Source organism: Oncorhynchus keta, chromosome 9, assembly GCF_023373465.1.
Source record: "Oncorhynchus keta strain PuntledgeMale-10-30-2019 chromosome 9, Oket_V2, whole genome shotgun sequence".
Classification (NCBI taxonomy): domain Eukaryota; kingdom Metazoa; phylum Chordata; class Actinopteri; order Salmoniformes; family Salmonidae; genus Oncorhynchus; species Oncorhynchus keta.
This window is the reverse complement of record NC_068429.1, coordinates 25,941,782-25,961,852: the sequence shown is the minus strand read 5'-3', so window position 1 is coordinate 25,961,852 and position 20,071 is coordinate 25,941,782. Positions and strand designations below refer to the sequence as shown.

Genomic DNA, 20,071 nt, shown 5'->3' with positions numbered 1-20,071 from the left:
CTCTGTGCAGAGAGCCATGCCTCACATACAGCTAGCTCACCATCAGGCTCCCCTCTGGGGCTAGAACCAGCCCTCATTCAGCCCCTATGGAACTCTGCTCCACAGGGCTCTTAAAAGATAACTATCCTGTCAACACTGGGGCTTAGTGGGAACAGTATTAGAACAGAATTACAACACTATTAGCGACAAGTGGGAGAAAAATAACACTATATTAAGTACTGTTGATCTTCAATTATAAACCAAATAAGAAGTGAATTATCTGACCTACAGTAGGCCAAGTGTAATATTTTTATGACAGCTTGCATTGAAGCTAATCATAATTCATTACTTAAAAAAGGTCATAAAGTTCCAGTACATCCATTTAAATATCAAAGGCACGTGTTTTATTTATTTTTTTAATTTCACCTTTATTTAACTAGGCACATTGATGTGGACACATACTGTAGATAATTGTAATCTCCAAATATGAAGGAAACAAATTATAGTATCGCAACATGAGAGCAGTGGCTAAGCAAGTTAATATTCCAAGCACAACCAAACCATTGATTTCTAACTTTCCAGTTACTCTCTGGTGTGCAGTGCAGTTGTACAGTCGTGCCCAAAAGTTTTGAGAATGACACAAATATACATTTTCACAAAGTCTGCTGCCTCAGTTTGTATGATGGCAATATGCATATACTCCAGAATGTTATGAAGAGTGATCAGGTTAATTGCAATTCATTGCAAAGTCACTCTTTGCCATGCAAATGAACTGAATCCCCCCCCAAAAAATCCACTGCATTTCAGCCCTGCCACAAAAGGACCAGCTGACATCATGTCAGTGATTCTCTCATTAACACAGGTGTGAGTGTTGATGAGGACAAGGCTGGAGATCACTCTGTCATGCTGATTGAGTTCGAATAACAGACTGGAAGCTTCAAAAGGACGGTGGTGCTTGGAATCATTGTTCTTCCTCTGTCAACCATGGTTACCTGCAAGGAAACACGTGCCGTCATCATTACGTTGCACAAAAAGGGCTTCACAGGCAAGGATATTGCTTCCAGTAAGATTGCACCTAAATCAACCATTTATCAGATCATCAAGAACTTCAAAGAGAGAGGTTGAGTTGTTGTGAAGAAGGCTTCAGGGCACCCAAGAAAATCCAGCAAGCACCAGGACCGTCTCCTAAAGTTGATTCAACTGCGGGATCGGGGCACCACTGTACAGAGCTTGCTCAGGAATCACAGCAAGCAGGTGTGAGTGCATCTGTATGCAAAATACTTTTGGAGGATGGCCTGGTGTCAAGAAGGGCAGCAAAGAAGCCACTTCTCTCCAGGAAAAACATCAGGGACAGATATTCTGCAAAAGGTACAGGGATTGGACTGCTGAGGACTGGGGTAAAGTCATTTTCTCTGATGAATCCCCTTTCCGATTGTTTGGGGCACCTGGAAAAAAGCTTGTCCGGAGAAGACAAGGTGAGCGCTACCATCAGTCCTGTGTCATGCCAACAGTAAAGCATCCTTAGACCATTCATGTATGGCGTTGCTTCTCAGCCAAAGGAGTGGGCTCACTCACAATTGTGCCTAAGAACACAGCCATGAATAAAGAATAGTACCAACACATCCTCTGAGAGCAACTTCTCCCAACCATCCAGGAACAGTTTGGTGACAAACAATGCCTTTTCCAGCAAGATGGAGTACCTTGCCATAAGGCAAAAGTGATAACTAAGTGGCTCTGGGAACAAAACATCGATATTTTGAGTCCATGGCCAGGAAACTCCCCAGACCTTAATCCCATTGAGAACTTGTGGTCAATCCTCAAGAGACAGATGGACAAACAAATTCTGACAAACTCCAAGCATTGATTATGGGCTGCCATCAGTCAGGATGTGGCTCAGAATTTAATTGACAGCATGCCAGGGCGGATTGCAGAGGTCTTGAAAAAGAAGGGTCAACACTGCAAATATTCACTCTTTGCACCAACTTCATGTAGTTGTCAATAAAAGCCTTTGACACTTACGAAATGTTTGTAATTATACTTCAGTATTCCATAGTAACATCTGACAAAAATATCTAAAGACACGGAGGCAGCAGACTTTGAAAATTAATATTTGTGTCATTCTCAAAACTTTTGTCCACGACTGTAGGAGTACATTATATTTTCCAACTGCTTCTTGTCCCTCCTATGTCCCCATAGCGTGTTGCTGGTCCGTTATGATGTAGCATGGCAGCGTGGTCTGAGCAGAGCCACCTCACAGCAGCCTGATGAAACCACCATGGGAGAGACACAGCATGAAAGACTTGGATGGCTCTGGCTCAAACTATTCCCTATGTAGTGCACTACTTTTGGGGCAGAGATGTATGTGGTGAGAAACACTGGCACACTTAGCTTTTGGGGCTTAAACAGTTGCATCTTAAATGCACCCTATTGCCTTTAAAGTGCAGTACAGAATGGTAGTGCGTTCTATGGGGACATTTTAGATTGACCCGGTCTTTGGATCCTCTCTAGGAAAAGAGACCATCAGGCCAGCTCCCAGTACCCTGTACTGCTGCTTGGTTCTGTTGGGTTTTCAACTCTGACTCTGCTATTAAAACAATATTGAAAATGACATTATCATCCCCTTCCTGTCATCTAAAACACATTACTGTGTAGTGGTCTCCCTCCATTGGTTGGCAGTGGGAAATGCAGTTCCAATAATGTCCTTGTGCAGCTACACAGTAGACATACAAGACAGGCAGTCAAAGGCATAGCCTGCTGGAAGTAGGGGTGCTGAGGGTGCTGGTGTCTCCCCTGAAAAATCTGATATTTAAAAAATAATACTAATTACAGAAGTAGTGCACTGGGCCTTTACTAGTCCTATAATTATCAGTCCGATATATGTAGCGTGTTTGTAGTCTGTAGAGCGTGCCCCTCCAAAATATTCTATGACAGCCCCCCAAACATCTTCCTGCAGCTATGGTCAGATGTGTTATGACTGGGTGGTAAGTTCCGAGTTCAAAGTGCTTGCGCATGCCTGCATGTGTGTATATTCAACCAAGAGAAACTAAACTGGGGTACGTAGTTAACCGAAGGAACAGTGATCTTCTTCAAGGTGCCTTACTTTGCTCCTCTCCTCTGAAACAGTGTTCCTTCAGCTTCAAATGGTTTGTTTGGCTTCAAATGGTTTGTTTGGCTTCAAATGGTTTGTTTAGCTTCAAATGGTTTGTTTGGCTTCAAATGGTTTGTTTGGATTCAAATGGTTTGTTTGGCTTTCAAATGGTTTGTTTGGCTTTCAAATGGTTTGTTTGGCTTTCAAATGGTTTGTTTGGCTTCAAATGGTTTGTTTGGATTCAAATAGTTTGTTTGGCTTTCAAATGGTTTGTTTGGATTCAAATGGTTTGTTTGGCTTTCAAATGGTGTGTTTGGATTCAAATAGTTTGTTTGGCTTCATGTGGTTTGTTTGGATTCAAATGGTTTGTTTGGCTTCAAATGGTTGATTTAGCTTCAAATGATTTGTTTGGTTTCATGTGGTTTGTTTGGGTTAGTGAGTAGCTGAACAAAGCCACTAAGCCAGAGTAGGCCTATTTTACTTTAGAATTTTAACCTGGCTCACATTCCTCAACTCCTCGTTCTCTGGTTGGTCAGAGTATCACAGTATATTAATGTCCCAAATGGCACCCTATTCCCCATATAGTGACAAATGAAGTGTGCTTTGTGGGGAACATGGTGTCATTTGAGACTGACCCTCGACAGGTGAACACTACAGGTATTATGGAGAGAACAGTGTGTTTGACAATGACTGTATGCTAGTTTCAGAACATGGTAAGACAAATGCCTTAAAACCTCTTCCCATTGCTCACTCTGTCAAGGCTTTCATAGTTTCACTGATATACGACACTGGAAACTACCTAGCTACTGCTGACTTCAACAACCCACTATGTTGTGTCCCATGGACTGTCCATTGAGCTTCATCTATTTTTAATAGAACGTTTTTTATTGACTTTTGTTTCAGTTGTTCAGTTAGATGTGTTCAGATCTGAAGTCACCCTCATGCTTCTCCTCTCTTTTCCCCCCAAAACAAACCTTTCAGCTGAAGTGAGAGCATGGCTGACATCTACTGTGATGTCATGTTAACCAGGCTCTGTCATTGGTCAGAGACTGGCATCAATGGATACGGAGAACGTGCCAATCTGTTTCCTTCAGAACAACCAATAGGAACTCAACAAGCGTTAATGTATACAAGCTCTATTTTTTTAAGTAATTATTCATTGTTTTGTCATTATTGGCCGTGAAAAGGCAACTGTAAAGTATAATGGTAATGTTTTATGTATTTTGGAAGGATTGTATGGTTTGAGGCTTTAGTTGTTTATAAAGCTGCTCTTGTTGGATCCTCCAGAGTTGAGTGGATATGATTTCAGTCTTTTGTGGTCTGATTTTGGTTCTCTTTGTCAATACTTTAAATGTATTAGTGACAAACAATAAACATGTTTAAAATATACATATCCTGCAATATGGTGTTTGTGACCAGTTGTATCTTTAATTTGTGACATTATTTTTAGGCTTTAAAAAACAAGCAAGTGTGGGGTAAAAATAGTTCAAATAACCATACAGACATTTGGCAATTAAATGTGTAACCAACTTGAAGACAGGCATATATAAGAACATCAGATTAAAATTGAAGACTTGAAACACACAGAATTTCACACGTTGTAAAATCACTAAACCAACAAACATGGTAAAGAAATATCCATCACATTGTACACATCCATGAACCTCAGGACAGTGAAATAACAACACCTAGGAACAAATACATTCCACCCCTCTTTAAAACCTTAACTTCCAGTAGAAAGTGTTTTGTAAAATCATAAATAAAGGTGTTAGTGACTGACAGGTGGGGGTCAGAGTCCCCCGTTCTCCTCCAGTTTCCTGAAGAGGGCGAGACTGCGGAGGTGAGACTCTCTCTCTCTGTTCTTCCATGCAATCAGCAGGTGGTCTGTAGAACATGTTACCAGACCCTTCTCCCCAAAACTCACAAACATCTGGAGAGGACACACAAGCAAAAACACACAAATACACAGAAATGGTAACATGTATAAATAGGATAGGATATTTATCTAAATGTTGTCAGTTGATTATTACGTGACATCATACCTGCACGGCCCCTGAGTGTCCAATCAGGTCGCCCGTCAGTTCCAATGTTCTGAGACTGGGGAGTTCAAGAACCTTCTTCACAGGAGGCCCCGCCTGCTTATTGGACCTGCCGAAAGTCCACATCCCAAAGAACCCTGGAGGATGGAGAGAGACAGAGAGAGATTTTAATAGAAAGCTGATGCTGCGACTTTTCAGATGGACTCGGCAACCAGACAGGTTTGGCACATGGACTCTATCAGCCACGACGTCATCACCACGAGATGTCAAGCAGTGGGCACAGCTCTGGGATGAGAAACATTCCACAACCATCCAATAAGACGTGACTGTAGACCGCCTGCCCCTAGGGGCTTGTCACATTTTTTCACATGAAAACATTTATCTTAATATGGACAATAAAAAGGCCATAAAAATCCCAATAGACCAAAATTATATTTCCCTTCCTTATAAATTACAGTGGAAGTGCAAAAAGAAAAACCAACTCAGGAAATGTGATTTGGCTGAGTGTGTGTGTTCGCTGACTGATGACAGTGCTTCAAGAAGGAGTCATCACACTGACAGACTCTGAGCTCTGAGCTGTGGTGAAGTGATGGATGAACAGAACGAGAAAGCGAGGGAAAGAAAGGACCACAGCTCAGACTCAGAGGAGCGCTCCAATCCACTTCAAAGGCAGCTGTGTAGGATTAGTATAGACGCTAGCCTAGGCTAGTGACATCACTGCCATAGTCTGTCTAGCCCTCCTTTGATCCCACCACTACACTGACTCTGCTGGGTCTGTGTGTGTGTACGACTCACCTGCAGAGGCTGGTTCTGCAGGTAACAGGAGGTCCTGCATCTCCCAAATCCTCACACTGCCATCCTCGGAGCACGACATCAGCCCCCTGCAACACACACACACTATAAGACATCTATAAAACACTGCAGTGTGACACACATGTACCTTACAGAAGAGAGAACAACACAGGTAACGTGTGAAACCTGATAAAGACCATTATGTTTGATAACATTGTTGTGGCTGAGATAAAGAGCTTGGGAACAGCAAACAGTGGGTCTCTTAATAAGAGCAGGTGTGATTTGATTACCCATCAGGCAGCAGCATGGTGTGTAGTACGTTGGAGTCGTGGGCTGTCTTCCTGTAGGCCACAACACTCTTAGTGATGACACTGTACACATACAGACCACTGCCCACTGCAGCCACCATCAGCTAGGGAGGAAGAGGTGATAAAAGATAATTCATTTGTAGTGTATTGAGACCTTGTGATAATGCACCTTAAATACCAGTTGACTTGACTTGATTAACAACACTAACTTTCAACCTAAAATAATCTCACCGTGTCAAAACATGGTACTCACCTCTCCATCGGATGTCAGCTGTTGGATGGACATCTCACTGGGTTTCGGAGCGGCCAATCGGATCTCAGCCTGGGTGTCGGTCTGAGACTCCTCCCACAGGATGTGCTCATAGGCCATAATCGTCCAATCAACAGCGTCCCACAGGATCAGCTCGCCAACATGGGACCCACTGGCAAATAGGCCATCTGAAAAGGAAGAGGTAGAGGAGGAGTAGGAAGAGTAGGAGGAAAATACCATAGTTAGAATTTGTGAAGTAGAACCTCAGAAATTCAAATCCCAGACTGCCCGGTCAAAGTTTAGCTTCAGTTTAAGTTAAACCAAGTCAACCTGAAATATACACTGAGTGTACAAAACATTAAGGACACCTGCTCTTTCCAAGACATACTGAAGACTGACCAGGTGAATTCAGGCGAAAGCTATGATCCCTTATTGATCTCTCTTCAATCAGTGTAGATGAAGGGGAGGAAACAGGTTAAAGAAGGATTTCTAAGCCTTGAGACATGGATTGTGTATGTGTGCCATTCAGAGGGTGAATGACCAAGACAAAATATTTAAGTGCCTTTGAACAGGGTATGGTAGTAGGTGCCTAGAACACCACTTTGATTGTGTATTTGTCACGCTCAACAGTTTCATGTGTTTATCAAGAATGGTCCTCCACGCAAAGGACATCCAGCCAACTTGACACAACTGTGGGAAGTTTTGGAGACAAAAATGGGCCAGCATCCCTGTGGAACACTTTTGACACTTTGTAGAGTCCATACCCCGATGAATTGAGGTTGTTCTGAAGGCAAGAGGGAGGGAGAGGGGTGCAACTCAATATTAGGAAGGTGTCCTTACTGATGTCAAATACACTCAGTGTCCATATAACTTCTTTATTGAGGAAAATGTACTTACTACGACGGTGATACTTGGTTGTCTCACCTTGCTATCTTGAAATGATTGCACTAAGGGGCTCTGGATGAGAGCATCTGCTGAATGACTAACATGTCAAATGTAAATGTGAGATGACGAAGAGATAAAGGCTGACCATTGATGTTGATGAGAGCGTGGATGCTGTCCTGGTGGTCAGATAGACGTCTGACCTCTGCCACAGACAACCGGGACCCAGTGGACATGGTCAGCCTGAAAATCACTACACAGAGGGAGGGAGAGGGTGTTTACCTTAGTTCAAAAGAGATACATGGACAACATAAAGGTTCATAAAGAATACAGGACTACAACCATGGTTACTATTACTACTCACCTATATCTTTGTCCATAGCTGCTGCTATACAGTTCTTAGGCAACTCCACCATGGCACTGATTCCTTGAGACACAACACAAGACTAACATTGAATCCCTTCATATATTAGATTAAAATACATAAATAAGCACCAATGGAAAGAAAAGGTGGTGCTAAATGGACAAGATCAGACAGTACTCCCTTCCTTTAAAAATGTTTGCTCCCTTTTGTGGCAACTGAACCGTAATCCTGGTTTCTCTGTGTACCATGAGGTTAATGTGTGAATAGTGCATTATGAATGAATGTATCCTAACATGATCTCTGTGTTATTACCTGTGTCGTCATGGTGCTGGCTCTGACACTGCAGCTGGAAGTCTCTGTTCCACACACACAACTCATTTCCTCCCGACACCCAGACACATAACCGCTCCAACACCAGCAGACACTATCAGAGATAGAACGATAAGAGTACACACGTACCCACCCACCCACACCAACACACATAACCGCTCCAACACCAGCAGACACTAACAGAGATAGAACGATAAGAGTACACACGTACCCACCCACCCACCCACACCAACACACATAACCGCTCCAACACCAGCAGACACTATCAGAGATAGAACGATAAGAGTACACACCCACCCACCCACCCACCCACACCAACACACATAACCGCTCCAACACCAGCAGACACTAACAGAGATAGAACGATAAGAGTACACACGTACCCACCCACCCACCCACCCACACCAACACACATAACCGCTCCAACACCAGCAGACACTAACAGGGATAGAACGATAAGAGTACACACGTACCCACCCACCCACCCACCCACACCAACACACATAACCGCTCCAACACCAGCAGACACTAACAGGGATAGAACGATAAGAGTACACACGTACCCACCCACCCACCCACCCACACCAACACACATAACCGCTCCAACACCAGCAGACACTAACAGAGATAGAACGATAAGAGTACACACCCACCCACCCACCCACACCAACACACATAACCGAGATAGAACTAAGAGTACCAACACCAGCAGACACTAACAGAGATAGAACGATAAGAGTACACACCCACCCACCCACCCACCCACACAACACATAACCGCTCCAACACCAGCAGACACTAACAGGGATAGAACATAAGAGTACACACGTACCCACCCACCCACCCACACCAACACACATAACAACACCAGGGAGATAGAACGATAAGAGTACACACGTACCCACCCACCCACCCACACCAACACACATAACCGCTCCAACACCAGCAGACACTAACAGAGATAGAACGATAAGAGTACACACCCACCCACATATCCATTATCAACCTATGGAGACTAATTACCATTGTTGCATAAACCATGGGGTTTATGCAACAATGGTAGGATGGTAAATAGCCTAACCAATCTATCCACCTCATCCCCATATTGTTTTTATTTACATTATTGCACACCAGTATTTCTAATTGCAGATCATCATCTGCACATCTATCACTCCAGTGTTCATTTGATAAATTATAATTACGTCGCTACTATGGCCTATTTATTGCCTTCCCTCCTCACGTCATTTGCACACACTGTATATAGACTTTCCCCCCCCTATTGTGTTATTGACTGTACGTTTGTTTATTCCATGTGTAACTCTGTGTTGTTTGTGTCGCACTGCTTTGTTTATCTTGGCCAGGTCACAGTTGTCAATGAGAACTTGTTCTCAACTATCCTACCGAGTTAAATAAAGGTGAAATAAAATAAAAAATAAATTGCAAATATTTGAATTAATAGTAGAGTTCACAGACATAAAAAGACAGTATGTCTAAATATAACCTGAACTGACTGTATATATAGAAACAGTATGCTAGATGGTGAAACAGGTGTGGGAAAGATATGGAACAGCACTGTTGCCCCTAGCAACCCCCTCCCAAATTAACATTTAAAGACGCACACTCCATGAACTTCTCTTGCTGAAAAATAATATCCCACATATAAATACAGCAATGTACACACTTAAGAGTAGAAAAATGTTTTTTTGAGCAAAATAGTGTTGTTTTTTTAGACAACTGCAAATGTACAATTTTGGAGGACTCTTCCAATTGAATTTTCCTGCTCGGAAGAATGAATGCTTCCTCCCGCAACTGCTTTACCTATTCCAGAACATCCCGGTATTCATACCTAAATCCTTTCATAAACAACTGGACTCAATTATCAATCCATTCATCTGGGATTATAAAACACACAGGAGTGGTAAAAACACCTCTGGAAGTCCAAGATGGAAGGATTGTCTACCCCAAATGTTATACACTGCTCAAAAAAATAAAGGGAACACTAAAATAACACATCCTAGATCTGAATGAATGAAATATTTTTATTAAATACTTTTTTCTTTACACAGTTGAATGTGCTGACAACAAAATCACACAAAAAGTATCAATGGAAATCAAATGTATCAACCCATGGAGGTCTGGATTTGGAGTCACACTCAAAATTAAAGTGGAAAACCACACTACAGGCTGATCCAACTTTGATGTAATGTCCTTAAAACAAGTCTAAATGAGGCTCAGTAGTGCGTGTGGCCTCCACGTGCCTGTATGACCTCCCTACAACGCCTGGGCATGCTCCTGATGAGGTGGCGGATGGTCTCATGAGGGATCTCCTCCCAGACCTGGACTAAAGCATCCGCCAACTCCTGGACAGTCTGTGGTGGATGGAGCGAGACATGATGTCCCAAATGTGCTCAATTGGATTCAGGTCTGGGGAACGGGCGGGACAGTCCATAGCATCAATGCCTTCCTCTTGCAGGAACTGCTGACACACTCCAGTCACATGAGGTCTAGCATTGTCTTGCATTAGGAGGAACCCAGGGCCAACCGCACCAGCATATGGTCTCACAAGGGGTCTGAGGATCTCATCTCGGTACCTAATGGCAGTCAGGCTACCTCTGGCGCGCACATGGAGGGCTGTGCGGTCCCCCAAAGAAATGCCACCCCACACCATGACTGACCCACCACCAAACCGGTCATGCTGGAGGATGTTGCAGACAGCAGAACGTTCTCCACGGCGTTTCCAGACTCTGTCACGTCTGTCACGTGCTCAGTGTGACCCTGCTTTCATCTGTGAAGAGCACAGGGCGCCAGTGGCGAATTTGCCAATCTTGGTGTTCTCTGGCAAATGCCAAACGTCCTGCACGGTGTTGGGCTGTAAGCAGAACCCCCACCTGTGGACGTCAGGCCCTCATACCACCCTCATGGAGTCTGTTTCTGACCGTTTGAGCAGACACATGCACATTTGTGGCCTGCTGGCAGTCATTTTGCAGGGCTCTGGCAGTGCTCCTCCTGCTCCTCCTTGCACAAAGGCGGAGGTAGCGGTCCTGCTGCTGGGTTGTTGCCCTCCTACGGCCTCCTCCGCGTCTCCTGATGTACTGGCCTGTCTCCTGGTAGCGCCTCCATGCTCTGGACACTACGCTGACAGACACAGCAAACCTTCTTGCCACAGCTCGTATTGATGTGCTATCCTGGATGAGCTGCACTACCTGAGCCACTTGTTTGGGTTTTAGACTCCGTCTCATGCTACCACTAGAGTGAAAGCACCGCCAGCATTCAAAAGTGACCAAAACATCAGCCAGGAAGCATAGGAACTGAGAAGTGGTCTGTGGTCACCACCTGCAGAACCACTCCTTTATTGGGGGTGTCTTGCTAATTGCCTATAATTTCCACCTGTTGTCTATTCCATTTGCACAACAGCATGTGAAATTTATTGTCAATCAGTGTTGCTTCCTAAGTGGACAGTTTGATTTCACAGTAGTGTGATTGACTTGGAGTTACATTGTGTTGTTTAAGTGTTCCCTTTATTTTTTTGAGCAGTGTATTTTACTATTGGTCCGCTAACCTCTGTGCTCTTGTGTTTTGTCTGGATGACGCAGCTGGCTTGGTATGGAGCTTCTTCTATTGACGCTGTGATTTCGTCCCGTCAATTTGGAGATGTCACTTTATGGTAACAATCCTAGTATACAGCACACATAGCACAGTCCGTATCTGAAGCAAACTAAGTTCCATTTTGACCTTATACCAATATCATTCTGCTCCCTACTGCGAAGAATAAGTACTTTGTCCCCTCTAACCTTGATAACACCTTTGCACGATCGGGAGAACTAGGGATCAATACCATAGAGGATTTTTATATAGAAGGGACCTTTGCCTCCTTTGATTTGCTGAGGGAAACCTATAATCTTCCCAGAAGTAACTTTTTCAGATCCCTACAGATTAGAGACTTTGTTAGAAAACATCTTCCTACATTTGGAAATGTTAAACCTTCCATGTTCGACGGATCCATGAAAATGTGTCCCACCTCAGACAAACTGATATCTCGTCTGTATGACGCTTTTCAATCTGTTAGCACACCTTCAGAAACACTAAAATGATTAACCAAGCCCCCAAAACAACTCATCTCTTAGTCTCATTTCGACAACAAAAAAAATATCTTGTTGTTTTGGAAAAGGAACAAAGTTCCCTCTACCAAATTATGGGGGGTGGCATCTGCCCTCTGCTTTCTGTTTACTTGTTCTGTATATCTTGTTTTCTTTCTTGTATGTGTTCAATAAAAAAATATTTAAGCAACAAAACATTCATCACTTTCTTTTGAAATGACTGAAATGACCAGATATTTTAGACACTACATGATAAAGGTAATTACATAAGACATTACGCAGGGCGGCAGGTAGCCTAGTGGTCAGAGCGACAGGTTAGCCTAGTGGTCAGAGCGGCAGGTTAGCCTAGTGGTCAGAGCGGCAGGTTAGCCTAGTGGTCAGAGCGGCAGGTTAGCCTAGTGGTCAGAGCGGCAGGTTAGCCTAGTGGTCAGAGCGGCAGGTTAGCCTAGTGGTCAGAGCGACAGGTTAGCCTAGTGGTCAGAGCGGCAGGTTAGCCTAGTGGTCAGAGCGGCAGGTTAGCCTAGTGGTCAGAGCGGCAGGTTAGCCTAGTGGTCAGAGCGGCAGGTTAGCCTAGTGGTCAGAGCGGCAGGTTAGCCTAGTGGTCAGAGCGACAGGTTAGCCTAGTGGTCAGAGCGGCAGGTTAGCCTAGTGGTCAGAGCGGCAGGTTAGCCTAGTGGTCAGAGCGGCAGGTTAGCCTAGTGGTCAGAGCGGCAGGTTAGCCTAGTGGTCAGAGCGACAGGTTAGCCTAGTGGTCAGAGCGGCAGGTTAGCCTAGTGGTCAGAGCGACAGGTTAGCCTAGTGGTCAGAGCGGCAGGTTAGCCTAGTGGTCAGAGCGGCAGGTTAGCCTAGTGGTCAGAGCGGCGGGTTAGCCTAGTGGTCAGAGCGGCGGGTTAGCCTAGTGGTCAGAGCGGCGGGTTAGCCTAGTGGTCAGAGCGACAGGTTAGCCTAGTGGTCAGAGCGGCAGGTTAGCCTAGTGGTCAGAGCGGCGGGTTAGCCTAGTGGTCAGAGCGGCGGGTTAGCCTAGTGGTCAGAGCGGCAGGTTAGCCTAGTGGTCAGAGCGGCGGGTTAGCCTAGTGGTCAGAGCGGCGGGTTAGCCTACAGAGCGGCGGGTTAGCCTAGTGGTCAGAGCGGCAGGTTAGCCTAGTGGTCAGAGCGGCAGGTTAGCCTAGTGGTCAGAGCGGCAGGTTAGCCTAGTGGTCAGAGCGGCGGGTTAGCCTAGTGGTCAGAGCGGCGGGTTAGCCTAGTGGTCAGAGCGGCGGGGTAGCCTAGTGGTCAGAGCGGCGGGGTAGCCTAGTGGTCAGAGCGGCAGGTAGCCTAGTGGTCAGAGCGGCAGGTAGCCTAGTGGTCAGAGCGGCGGGTTAGCCTAGTGGTCAGAGCGGCGGGGTAGCCTAGCGGTCAGAGCGGCGGGGTAGCCTAGCGGTCAGAGCGGCGGGGTAGCCTAGCGGTCAGAGCGGCGGGGTAGCCTAGCGGTCAGAGCGGCGGGGTAGCCTAGCGGTCAGAGCGGCGGGGTAGCCTAGCGGTCAGAGCGGCGGGGTAGCCTAGCGGTCAGAGCGGCGGGGTAGCCTAGCGGTCAGAGCGGCGGGGTAGCCTAGCGGTCAGAGCGGCGGGGTAGCCTAGCGGTCAGAGCGGCAGGGTAGCCTAGCGGTTAGAGCGGCAGGGTAGCCTAGCGGTTAAAGCGTTGGACTAGTAACCGAAAGGTTGCAAGATCAAATCCCCGAGCTGACAAATCTGTCGATCTGCCCCTGAACAAGGCAGTTAACCCACTGTTCCTCGGCCGTCATTGAAAATAAGAGTTTGTTCTTAACTGACTTGCCTAGTTAAATAAAGGTAAAATATAAAAAATGACTTTCATTGGGACTCGGTAACAAAGATAGCTTCTCTCCCCAAGCAATAAGAGTGCTAAACAGCTAACAAAATGGCTACACGGACTATCTACATTGGCCTTTTGCATTTTCTCTATGTACAGTCAACACAGTCACACTCATATGCAATCATCATATACACTGCTGCTACTCTGTTTATCATATATCCTGATGCCTAGTTACATGCCCTTATACATATCTACCTACCTCTATCGATCCAGGATCCCTGCACATTGTAAATATGGTATTGGAACTGACCCTGTATATAGCTTGCTTACTTTTCATGTTCTTCTTATTTCTATTTCTTGTGTGTTTTAGTTCTACTTGACTGTTTTATAGTACTACTAATATGTACTACTGCATTGTTGCGAAAGAGCAAGAAAGGCATTTCACTGTACTTCACTGTGCACATGACAATAAAAACTTGAAACTTGAAAAAGAACACAGCACTAGGTAACATATGGTAACGAGTTGCAAGTGTTGCCAACAGATGAACATACCTTGACAGAGGACTGGAGGTCTGAGACTGTCTGAACCCTGTTGCCTGTCTCTGGGTCCCACAGCTGAACCACAACACTCAGGAAATACAACAACAGGGTTCTATGTGTGTGTGTGTGTGTGTGTGTGTGTGTGTGTGTGTGTGTGTGTGTGTGTGTGTGTGTGTGTGTGTGTGTGTGTGTGTGTGTGTGTGTGTGTGTGTGTGTGTGTGTAAGGATACACTGAGGGTGCGGTCCGAGGAAGCTGTGATGAGGGAGGTGTGTGCGTTCTCTCCACTCGTGTGTGTGTAGGCTGTCATGGCTGTTATCTGCTGGGAGTGACCCCTTAGTTCCAGCAGCCTCTCTCCTGTCTGAGAACACACAAACACACACACACACAACAATTCCTATTATTCAAAATATATTCACAACACTGCCACCTATTGGTGTTACTAAAACACTATTACCCTTTATTCTAACTTTATCGTTTCAAATTCTTTTTTCTTTTTTTTCACCTTTATTTAACCAGGTAGGCTAGTTGAAAACAAGTTCTCATTTACAACTGCGACCTGGCCAAGATAAAGCATAGCAGTGTGAACAGACAGCAACACAGAGTTACACATGGAGTAAACAATAAACAAGTCAATAACACAGTAGAAAAAAAAGAAAAAAAAGAGTCTATATACATTGTGTGCAAAAGGCATGAGGAGATAGGCGAATAATTACAATTTTAGCAGATTAACACTGGAGTGATAAATGATCAGATGGTCATATATGCAGGTAGAGATACTGGTGTGCAAAAGAGCAGAAAAGTAAATAAATAAAAACAGTTTGGGGATGAGGTAGGTAAATTGGGTGGGCTATTTAACGATGGACTATGTACAGCTGCAGCGATCGGTTAGCTGCTCAGATAGCAGATGTTTAAAGTTGATGAGGGAAATAAAAGTCTCCAACTTCAGTGATTTTTGCAATTCGTTCCAGTCACAGGCAGCAGAGAACTGGAAGGAAAGGCGGCCAAATGAGGTGTTGGCTTCGTTTTATTTATTTTTATTTTACCTTTATTTAACCAGGCAAGTCAGTTAAGAACAAATTCTTATTTTCAATGACGACATAGGAACAGTGGGTTAACTGCCTGTTCAGGGGCAGAACGACAGATTTGTACCTTGTCAGCTCGGGGGTTTGAACTTGCAACCTTCCGGTTACTAGTCCAACGCTCTAACCACTAGGCTACCCTGGGATGATCAGTGATATTAACCTGCTGGAGCGCGTGCTACGGGTGGGTGTTGCCATCGTGACCAGTGAACTGAGATAAGGCGGAGCTTTACCTAGCAATGACTTGTAGATGACCTGGAGCCAGTGGGTCTGGTGAAGAATATGTAGCGAGGGCCAGCCGACTAGAGCATACAGGTCGCAGTGGTGGGTGGTATAAGGTGCTTTAGTAACAAAGCGGATGGCACTGTGATAAACTGCATCCAGTTTGCTGAGTAGAGTATTGGAAGCCATTTTGTAGATGACATCGCCGAAGTCGAGGATCGGTAGGATAGTCAGTTTTACTAGGGTAAGTTTGGCGGCGTGAATGAAGGAGGCTTTGTTGCGAAATAGAAAGCCGATTCTGGATTTGATTTTGGATTGGAGATGTTTGATATGAGTCTGGAAGGAGAGTTTACAGTCTAGCCAGACACCTAGGTACTTATAGATGTCCACATATTCTAGGTCGGAATCATCCAGAGTGGTGATGCTAGTCGGGTGTGCGGGTGCAGGCAGTGAACGGTTGAAAAGCATGCATTTGGTTTTACTAGCGTTTAGGAGCAGTTGGAGGCCACGGAAGGAGTGTTGTATGGCGTTGAAGCTCGTTTGGAGGTAAGATAGCACAGTGTCCAAGAAAGGGCCAGAAGTATACAGAATGGTGTCGTCTGCGTAGAGGTGGATCAGGGAATCACCTGCAGCAAGAGCAACATCATTCATATATACAGAGAAAAGAGTCGGCCAGAGAATTGAACCCTGTGGCACCCCCATAGAGACTGCCAGAGGACCGGACAACATGCCCTCCGTCTACCCAGCTTTTGCTCAAAGCCGTTGGATGTTTATATGTTCCTACATCCCCCCTCGATCTCCCCTCCCAGACAAATGGCTCACCTCAACGTTCCACACCAACACCAGACCATCGTCTCCTGCAGAAGCAAACCTGGGAAACAACAATGTCTACTTATGACATGACAAAACACTGGTCCTGCTTACAGTCCTGCTACTCACCTAAAAGCACAGCTAAAAACAAAGCATGATGGTGATAATTACCCAATACTCTTCAGGTATGAATGAGAAAAAACATGTATCAACTCCAAATGACTGAACCAGAAGGATGTGTTTCAGTGAAACAGAGAGTAAGCTACTGTCCACAAAATCCACTAACTCCCCTGGGATCTTAAAAACACCTGTCCTCAGGCTTAGCTCCTTTCCCTGACCTCTGACCCCTACCCATCTACAACCAACCTACAGGATGAGAGGATCAGAAAGAGTAAAGGATGAGATAGAAGAAAGAAGAGAAAAGGAACTGTCTTTCCAGCAAACGAGGGCTGGAAAAGGATACATTTTGGGACTTGAAAAGCAATCTGGTGAGAATGTTCCGGCCCCTGCCCTCGGCTGCTGGCCTGTCTGGAGAGGACGAGGCCCAGAGGAGGGGGTCATTACTGAGGTAGACGAGGCGTGAAGCTCTGCCGGACCCACCCAACTCCACACACACACACACACACACAGCTCAGATCAGCTAGAAAGCACTTATGAGACCACTTATGCAAACCCACTGTACCATAGTAGCACGCAGCATGCTTCCACCAAGCAATGCATTACCTGTGAAGGCTGTTAACTATGTATTCAGTGGTCAGTGGGGGGTGGAAGAGCAGGTGGGGTAGCAGGTGTGTAGGAGGCGGGGGTTAAGAAAAGGGGTAAACTATAGAGTAACTGCACACATACAGTATAAAATACACACAACCCAGTAAAGATTTGTTGAGGAGAAGATCAAACACACACACACAGTCCAGCAGTAGTGATGATTAAGCTCTTGTCACGCTCTGTAAGTTTGCTTTGGAGAGGATCTGCTGTCAATCACACTGAGAGATAGAGTCCAGCAGATGGTAGAGAGCAGAGAGAGAGAGAGAGAGAGGAGAGAGGTGCTTACCTGAAGTCATCAATCTGCACCAGAAATCGAACAATGTCAAAATGTCCTTTTAGCACCTGCAGTTCAGTGAACCAGTTTTTCGGCTGTTCCTCCCCAATGAATAGCACAGGGTTTTTCTGCACACATAAGGGATAAAAATGAGACGAGGAGAGACAGCAGGTTGAAAAGCCACTCAGTGAATTCAATCACATAAGAGAAGTATAGTGAGAAAAGCATGGAAAGGGTCGAGAAAATTAATGATGTATATCTCTGCACAAATTATAGTAAGAATTATAGCCAGTACAAGACCACAACCAGGTAACTATAGCATTAACATCACACAAAACAGTTAGCCAGCTATTACCTCGACAGACCCCTGTGCTTCCCGACCACCGAGTATCCATCGCAGCATGACTGGCTAATGGCTATGCAGGAGATTCTGATGACAAGGAGACGACAGATGTCAGAAGTTGCACCATGGCACAATATGCAATTGCTGTTGTTGATGACAAACAGCTGACCCCTGCATGTAAACAATTCTGACAAGCTAATTCAGGTTAGCAAGCAGAGAATGTGATTATATCTTGCCTTAACAATCATTTGGCGTGAGACGTTCCCAGATCACGGTCGTCTTGACGCCTTTAAAATAGCTGTCGGGGATATCTCGTTGTTATTTAGTAGGGAAATCTGCCACTTGAGATCCAGCTGGCAAACCAAGACCCGTGAAATTTGACATGAAACTGTCAAGCTGAGCTTTCGCAACAAAACATTCATGTGACAGTAGCTAACTACGGAAGCGCAGGATGGACATATTAATGAAAACGTGAAAAACGGAAACGCAACTTCGCAAAGACCTGTCGACAAATTGATATTATTGTTCTGCCTGTTCCTTATCCTTAGTAATAGCTGGCTAACTGTTTTGTGTGATGTTAATGCTATAGTTACCTGGTTGACAACCATTCTCTACGGTATCACTAAGCAAATGTGGTCTTGTACTGGCCATAATTCTTACAATAATTTATGCAGAGATATACATAATTTATTTTCTCGACCCTTTCCACGATATAAAATAATCGATATGGGAGGAATTTAAAAAATGAAATAACATTTTATAACATGCACCATGTAGCCAGTCTGTTTGTTACCTTGTAATTACACATTAATCTGTGACAACTAGATGGCAGTGTAGAACAACTCGATGCTCTGGAGAGAAGCACATCCTTCAGTGGAAACAGATACCGAAAGCGTTTGGGGAATTATGGCTGAACCAACATGTTTGCCTTGCTATTTACCCATGCAGTGTTTAGACAGGTACATCTGTCTTGAAATAGAAAACACAGAATGTGTTTATTCATCTCATGTAAAATATTGTGTCTCTCTGGACATTGAACTAAAAACAACACTGTCAAAGACTGCACTATTAGACTCTTATTATTTTCTCTGTGATAGTGTTTCTGTGACTCAGTAGTATTTGTAGATTACTTTAGCATGACAACCACTGGCCCAAATCTCCCCCTGGTCCTCTCCTCCTCTATCTCCCTCTTTATACGCTCTCTACCTTCCCTCTTTCCTCATCTCTCTCTCTGTAACTGCTGGCTCTGCTGTGTTCTAGCTGTGTCTATATTCTACCTCTCTGTCTATATTCTACCTCTCTGTCTACCTCTCCCTCTCCCGTCTACCTCTCCATCTCCCTGTCTACCTCTCCCTCTCCCGTCTACCTCTCCATCTCCCTGTCTCCCTCTCCCGTCTACCTCTCCATCTCCCGTCTACCTCTCCATCTCCCTGTCTACCTCTCCATCTCCCTGTCTACCTCCTCTTCCCCCTGTCTACCTCCCCCTCCTCCTGTCTACCTCTCCCTCTCCCGTCTACCTCCTCCTCTCCCTGTCTACCTCTCCCTCTCCCGTCTACCTCCCCCTCTCCCTGTCTACCTCTCCATCTCTCTCTACCTCTCCCTGTCTACCTCTCCCTCTCCCGTCTACCTCCCCTCTCCCTGTCTACCTCCCCATCTCCCTGTCTACCTCTCCCATCTACCTCCCCCTCTCCCTGTCTACCTCCCCCTGTCCCTGTCTACCTCTCCCTCTCCCTGTCTACCTCTCCCTCTCCCGTCTACCTCCTCCTCTCCCTGTCTACCTCTCCATCTCCCTGTCTACCTCTCCCTCTCCCTGTCTACCTCTCCCTCTCCCATCTACCTCCCCCTCTCCCATCTACCTCCCCCTGTCCCTGTCTACCTCTCCCTCTCCCTGTCTACCTCCCCCTCTCCCTGTCTACCTCCCCATCTCCCTGTCTACCTCTCCCTCTCCCATCTACCTCCCCCCCTCCCTGTCTACATCCCCCTCTACCTCCCCCTGTCTCTTCCTCTACCCTTCCACTTCCACCTCTATGCTTCTACCTTCCCCTTCTACCTCTCCCTCTACCCTTCTACCTCCCCCTCTCCCCTTCTACTTCCCTCT

At 45.4% G+C, this 20,071-nt stretch overlaps 2 protein-coding genes and 1 long non-coding RNA gene across 12 annotated transcripts in view; 2 read left to right on the top strand and 1 right to left on the bottom strand.

Annotated features, from left to right (window-relative positions):
* The window catches only part of LOC118387982 (high affinity cAMP-specific and IBMX-insensitive 3',5'-cyclic phosphodiesterase 8B-like), a 129,011-nt gene extending 124,555 nt beyond the window's left edge, over nucleotides 1–4,456 (top strand). Inside the window, exon 23 of the mRNA XM_052525578.1 lies at nucleotides 4,049–4,456. The gene's annotated coding sequence lies outside the window, so the exon portion shown is untranslated. The remainder of the gene's footprint in view (nucleotides 1–4,048) is intronic.
* Nucleotides 4,457–4,473: 17 nt separating this feature from the next.
* wdr41 (WD repeat domain 41) lies at nucleotides 4,474–18,422 on the bottom strand. The gene is made up of 14 exons (XM_052525577.1): nucleotides 18,210–18,422; nucleotides 17,986–18,060; nucleotides 17,643–17,758; nucleotides 16,604–16,652; nucleotides 14,710–14,838; nucleotides 14,492–14,554; nucleotides 8,015–8,126; nucleotides 7,703–7,765; nucleotides 7,487–7,591; nucleotides 6,460–6,644; nucleotides 6,189–6,310; nucleotides 5,902–5,987; nucleotides 5,110–5,243; nucleotides 4,474–4,997 (listed from the first exon to the last, which is right to left on the bottom strand). Exons 2-14 carry the CDS (start codon nucleotides 18,031–18,033, stop codon nucleotides 4,857–4,859), a joined length of 1,353 nt encoding a protein of 450 aa, XP_052381537.1. The 5' UTR covers nucleotides 18,034–18,060; nucleotides 18,210–18,422; the 3' UTR covers nucleotides 4,474–4,856.
* Nucleotides 12,147–13,522, top strand: LOC127931822 (uncharacterized). Of its 10 annotated transcripts, none has more exons than XR_008143202.1 (4): nucleotides 12,147–12,668; nucleotides 12,719–12,818; nucleotides 12,894–12,968; nucleotides 13,069–13,522. It is a non-coding gene; the product is annotated as an uncharacterized LOC127931822 (long non-coding RNA). The 10 variants fall into 10 exon arrangements; XR_008143200.1 differs by having other exon boundaries at nucleotides 12,147–12,768; nucleotides 12,844–13,018; nucleotides 13,069–13,118; nucleotides 13,264–13,522; XR_008143203.1 differs by having other exon boundaries at nucleotides 12,147–12,818; nucleotides 13,069–13,168; nucleotides 13,264–13,522.
* Nucleotides 18,423–20,071: the final 1,649 nt, after the last annotated feature.